The 5,955-nt window shown below is 35.9% G+C and overlaps 1 protein-coding gene across 1 annotated transcript; it reads right to left on the bottom strand.

Annotated features, from left to right (window-relative positions):
- Positions 1-376: 376 nt before the first annotated feature.
- LOC118801668 (cerebellin-3-like) lies at positions 377-4,761 on the bottom strand. The gene is made up of 5 exons (XM_036562030.1): positions 4,429-4,761; positions 3,678-3,740; positions 1,118-1,180; positions 844-969; positions 377-739 (listed from the first exon to the last, which is right to left on the bottom strand). Exons 1-5 carry the CDS (start codon positions 4,721-4,723, stop codon positions 459-461), a joined length of 828 nt encoding a protein of 275 aa, XP_036417923.1. The 5' UTR covers positions 4,724-4,761; the 3' UTR covers positions 377-458.
- Positions 4,762-5,955: the final 1,194 nt, after the last annotated feature.

Genomic DNA, 5,955 nt, shown 5'->3' with positions numbered 1-5,955 from the left:
ACTTTATGCTGGACGTTTTAGCAGCAGGGTCAGTCTCTCGCAGAGGCACCAGGCAAGTGTCAAGTTGATTAAATAAATATATATATAAAGCTGTGGGTGTGTGTGTAAAAATGGGGAAAAAATGAATTTATAAAAAAATAAATAAAAAAACATTCTCATAAAACAGACTCTTTATTGGAAAAAAATGTGGCAAATGCAAAAGTTATGGCACATTTTACATAAAATAAAATTCTGCATTAAACTGTCACATTGCTGTGTTGAAGTGTGCTTTCTGTAGAGGATATGTTAGCTTTCAATTAGAAAAGCGGTGTTACAAGTTACAGGGTGTTTACACTTTTACATACGACTGTATGCCCATGATTTTTATTTTTTTTTCATATAGGGAATTTTATATGTTTATTGCCTTCTCCTTCCTCTTTAGTAAAGGCATTTAATAAAGGCTTATTATTAAAAGCACTTTACACTGGAAAGAGCAGAAAACCACTGAAATTGCAATGATTGTCAACGTTGTCGAAAATCTGACATTCAGCAAGGAGCTTAATGTAGACAAGATCTCCCTTTTCCAGCAGTAGAGTGGCTCCACTGGAAATGTACTCATTCACTCCATCTGGACGTTCAGACACATATAAGATCTTCTCCTGATTTTTAAACAGATGTACACACATCCAGTGTGAGGCGCTGTTACTGAATACATTAAACCTGAAGTAATAGACTCCTCTGAGTGGAGCAGTGAAAACACCTGCAGAAGGAGAAACAGATGGATCAGTACAGAGTCTCTACATCACCAGAGAGAAGAACCAAACCAGACATCAGACACTGTCTCTGTACTGACTGTACATTTACCTGTGATTGGACTGAAAGCATTTCCAATGTTTGTGATCTCTTTGCTGAAAACCAGTATGGTGTTTACACCTGGCCCGAGGTAGCCATTTAAGCCTGAGGCAGATGAGAACGCCACCTTTGGTCTGTCTGCATGAATGAATGAATGAATAAACAAACAAATTAATCAATGTCATTTTTGATACTGTTTTGATGTGGTGAATTTTGCATGTTGCTCAGCTTTTTTATTAATAAAGACTTTGAAAAATGATCTTTCTATTTCACATATAGGACTTACTTGCATTCTCCTCTCTCAGTGCTTCCACACCCACTTCAGTAGAGACTACCCTCCCCTCCAAAGCTGTGAGACACACACAACAAATAAATAACTATCCAACCAGCTAAATGCAGAATCAGATTATTGACCAAATGAATCAGTTTCATTAAAGCACCATTGAGAGTCGTGATCAGCACTAATACGAGTGAAGAGTGTAGTGACTTTACACTGGACGTTTTAGCAGCAGTGTCAGTCTCTCGAAGAGGCACCAGACAAGTATCAAGTTGCTTGATAAATAAATAAATACATACATACATAAATAAATACATAAATAAATAAATAAATAAACAAACTAGGTCTTGATCAGATTAAGGAGCAACTGAACCACTTTCTTTAAAGCACCAATCAGGAATCAGAACCAGGGCTGATTTAAGTCTACCAGCAAGGGGAGCCCCAACAATATCTGCCTGCAGAGCCACAGTTTCACACCAGCAGTTTCACTACAGCAAGTTCAAGCCAGCGGCATTCAACGCTTATTCTGATTTTTCTTAAATCAGGCTAATCAACATTTCCGTCTTTTTATATAGGTTTCCAATCAATTTTCATATATTTGTGTTGGGCTAATGATATTATTTGAAGCTTTAGAGCAAAGATTCACAGGGTAAATATTACACAAACTACAGCTGATGTGGCTCTGGGTAAAGTAATGGGTTATGTAGATATATAGCTCAGTTAACTTACCCTGGGGCTTTATGTGAACACTGACGTTGCATGTCGCTGTTGTCAGAAGAAAACCTGGTAACACTTTCTGTGAATGTCACCTTTGTAAGCATCTATAAACACATTCATAACATGTTATAATGCATTCATAAGACATTATAAACATAGCTATATATATTCATAAAAATGCATTACACGTTATAGCCATGCTTATTATGCATTATGAATTGTTAACCTAATACATTATAAGTACTGATCATAACAAATTATAAGAGCTCATAAGTTGTATTTGTCCGCTCTAAGTAAAGTGAAGCGTACTGTACTAAAGCCTCCTCCAGTGTTCAGAGTGAGGCTTCAAGTTGAAGTATTTACTGAAGGATTTACTGAAACACTAAAACATTCACAATAAAGCACATTACAGGCTTCAAATGTCAGAGTTTAAACTAGAGCTGCCATCAGTGTTTTACCCAATGTGGGAAAGGTAATGTTCACCACCGTTAGCTTGGTATTTGTCTTTACTTTACTCTCTCTAAGCTGGGACTGACTTCTTTGGCACTGACATTATAACATGTTATTAACACTATTTATAATGCATTATATTAACAATTCATAATGTATAATAAACATGGCTATAAAGTGTAATTCAGTGTAATTCTTTTTTTTATAAATATTTATAACCACATCTATAATGCCTTATGAATACATTATAACATGTTATAAATGTGTTTATAGATGCTTACAAATGCAACATTCATAGAAAGTGTTACCAAAAACCTCATATCTCCATTTTTGACATTTTTCCATTTCTGACCTAGTTTGAAAATACCTGTTACCCTTTACATTGTGTGTAAATTTCATGATGAATGGACTAAAAGAAATGACCCAGAATGACTTGGAAAAAAGTCCATGGTTCCATTGACATTAAAAGTAAAGTAGGTTACCATTTTGGAGATACGAGTTTTTTTTTCCGACAACAGCGATATGCATAAAACTTTACGTTAAGCAGGTTTAAACTGAGCATAATATTAAGCTTCAGGCTAAATCATGAAGTGTTTCTTTTTGTTTATAATGGTTTTGTAATGTGCTTTGGTTTATGGTTTAACTGGTTACCAGTGGTTGATTCCTATATTTAGCAACGATGCCCCTTCCTGAATGGTAATATTCATGGTGACACATACAACCAGCACAAACAGTCACTGACGTTCAAGGCGTTCACAGACGTTCAACCGGCCCCTGGTTGAAATACAACTGGGACACTCATAATGGTTGACTTTCCAATAAGGACTTTATTTACATGCACAACTGCGCTGTCCTACTGCACATTCATTACACTGGCCTGAAACTGCTGGAGTCTAACTGTGGGTGTAAATCTGCAGCTCTGTGGCTCTGCCGTCAGACTCTTTTAGGACAGCAGTAACTTTCACAGTGTTGTAGTTCTGCTGTCTGCTGTGTTTTTTAACTGTTGCTGTAGTTTTTGTTTGAGGGTTAATTTTGTGTTCTTTGTAGGAATCAGTAGAGCCTCTTCATTGACCTGGTTCTAATTTGCATGAACATAGCAGGGTTACTTTCTTGTAGAGGATCCCAACAAGTATCCCGTTTTTATCAAAATGATATATTTACACTCAGTACTTAAGATGTGAGTAAAAACTGATTTGGCAGAGTTTAAAAAGAATAACTTTAAAAATGATTTGCAGCACAGCTTGGAAATTTTGCATGCTTAAAACATTTTACCTCTAAATGTAAAAATAAAATGTCAGTCCTGGGTGTGTTGGCTTCACACTGTAGCATATTTCATTCAGTTTGTCTTGATTTTTTGTTTGTTTATTGATTTACTTATTTATTTATTTATCTGTCATCATACCTGCATTCAATTGCTTCAGCTCCTCCACTTGGTTCTCAGTAGCCAACAGTCTCTTGTTCATGGCTGAAACACAATAATAATAATAATAATAATAATAATAATAATAATAATATAAAAACATTACTGTTATATGCAGAAGTTTGAACCTTGCTGGTCAAATTTCATGTTTTCTTGATTTTTAAAATGAAAATAAGTGAATACATGCAAATATTATTAAACAATATTAACCAATATAAATGTATGTGAGTCGACATATAGATTCAGCAATGGAGGAAAAACGTTGCTGGGTTCAGTCATTCGCTGACCAGATTAAACAAAAAAAAGTCCTGCTGGGTCCTTGGTGAGTTGATGTGGAATGACCAAGCACCAGCAGCATATTCAATTTTGTATGTATTTATTTATTTATTTATTTATTTATTTATTTATTGATTTATTTTGGCCTGAATTCACTTGTGTCAAGTCTGTTATTCATGGCTTAAACACAAAAATAACAGGAACAACATTAAAGTACAATCATGTTAACCAATATAAAAGTATGTAAATTATTACAAAACCAAATGTAGATATATGTAATAATTTGATACCTGATGGACCATTTAAAATATTACTTAAAAAAAAAAATGTAGCATTTTACCTTTTGTAGATTTGCAGAGTTGCTGGACATTGACTGATGTTCATTTTTTCCACTCTTGCTACGTCTTCAGAAAAATAATTTAGAATTTTTAGCTCACTTTCAAATGTCTGGATTTACCTGTGTTCTCTTTCTTCAGCTCCTCAATCTGGCCTTGACTGAACTGCAGTTGGCACTGAGCAGAAGTGAGCTGCACCCTCTGCTCCACCACCATGTCCCTCAGCTCCCTCAGCTCGGTCCACACATCAGGCTGGATGCTGGTTTGGTTTGGATTCAGCTCTGATCTCTCCACACGACTCTGGTTCTGAAGTGTGTTCAGTCCGGATTGCGTGTCCTCCACTCTGCGCTGGTCATCACCTCTCTGGAGCTGAACACAAGACAAGCTGACCCAAAGCAGAACCACACTGACCCTCATCCTGAGATATTTACAGTGTATAGAGTCTCTCACTGGAGTCTCTTTATACAGTCACTTCAGTGTCACTGAGAGTTCAGACAGCAGGTGCTAATGTTTAAAAGCTGTCCTTGAGATAAAAACATGGGAAAATTGCCACCTGATGCATGGCTGACATATACACTTCTGCCTGGTCTCATGATCTTATTTAACATCCATTAACTTCCATTCACCTCACCCTTACCCCCCCCCCCAAAAAAAATCATTTTATCGTTTCTGTAAAGTGCCAACTGCAATTTTATGACTGAACACTAGATGTCAGTATTGTAAAGCTAATAAAGGCTGACAAGACCCCATACAGCTGGGGAGAGAAGAAGAATAAAAAATAGAATTATTAATTATTAATTATTAATAAGTAATTCTTTCCCTATTTTTTAGTTTTTTTATTATTATTATTTTGTTTTCCAGTTTCAATTTACTTCTTTATAAGAGTGCAGAGTGCATAAGACTGAAGGATAAGATGGAGAAAAAAAAAATTTAGGGAGAGAGGACATCTTTGGTTTCTTCGTTTTCTCCTGGTCATTGCTTTGGTTAAGGAATTAAATTTGATGTATTTTCTTTTCTTTTTGTTGTTTAGGTTTAGTTAGCTGTTAAAACTTAGTTAGCTTTATTATGTCTGTTATTTTCTCCTCCCCTCCTTTCCTGTTGTGTTGTTTTGGTTCAGTTTTCTCATCTATGTTTCAACTTCAATAAATTTATCAATGTGAAGCTGGATGTTGTATGCGTGGTTGAGGGAATCGGATGGGCATGGTCTCTCTCTCTCTCTCTCTTTCCTTTTATGTTATGGCCTAACTCTAGACTGGGTCATAACACAAAGACTGATCCAACTTACTTTTACTAATTCTGGACATGAGCTTATTGCAAACAGCTAATGAGCTTTAGCAATCACTGCACAGCTGCAGGCCTATTACCTTTCCCATTCTTCTCCGCATGGTCACACAAGGCAACAGGAAAATCAGTGACAAGGTGTTCATGTTCATTTCTTACTGACCTTTGAAATGTTGCCTAAATGATTTGAAATCAGTGGGTAAAGTGATGTGAATCTCAGTTTCAGTGTTGTCTTCAAAGTCACATTTCAAAGCATACAGATGCCCCTCTGTAAATATATGAAGATTAACATGCAATCACATAAATTAATATGTGAAGCTGGAGATAGATTTGTGTTCCCCTGAGCTTTAGCCCTCCTAAATGCTCTT

Source organism: Colossoma macropomum, unplaced genomic scaffold (genome assembly GCF_904425465.1).
Source record: "Colossoma macropomum unplaced genomic scaffold, Colossoma_macropomum, whole genome shotgun sequence".
Lineage (NCBI taxonomy): Eukaryota > Metazoa > Chordata > Actinopteri > Characiformes > Serrasalmidae > Colossoma > Colossoma macropomum.
This window is presented reverse-complemented; position numbering and strand designations above follow the sequence as displayed.

What these genes read in the sequence shown, in the direction of transcription:
- LOC118801668 (XM_036562030.1), bottom strand. Translation starts at nt 4,723, where the DNA reads ATGAGGGTCAGTGTGGTTCTGCTTTGGGTCAGCTTGTCTTGTGTTCAG. An exon ending in GCTGAAGAAAGAGAACACAG is followed by an intron (nt 3,741 to 4,428) that starts GTAAATCCAGAC and finishes ATTGTGTTTCAG; the next exon opens with CCATGAACAAGAGACTGTTG. An exon ending in ACTGAGAGAGGAGAATGCAA is followed by an intron (nt 970 to 1,117) that starts GTAAGTCCTATA and finishes TCATTCATGCAG; the next exon opens with ACAGACCAAAGGTGGCGTTC.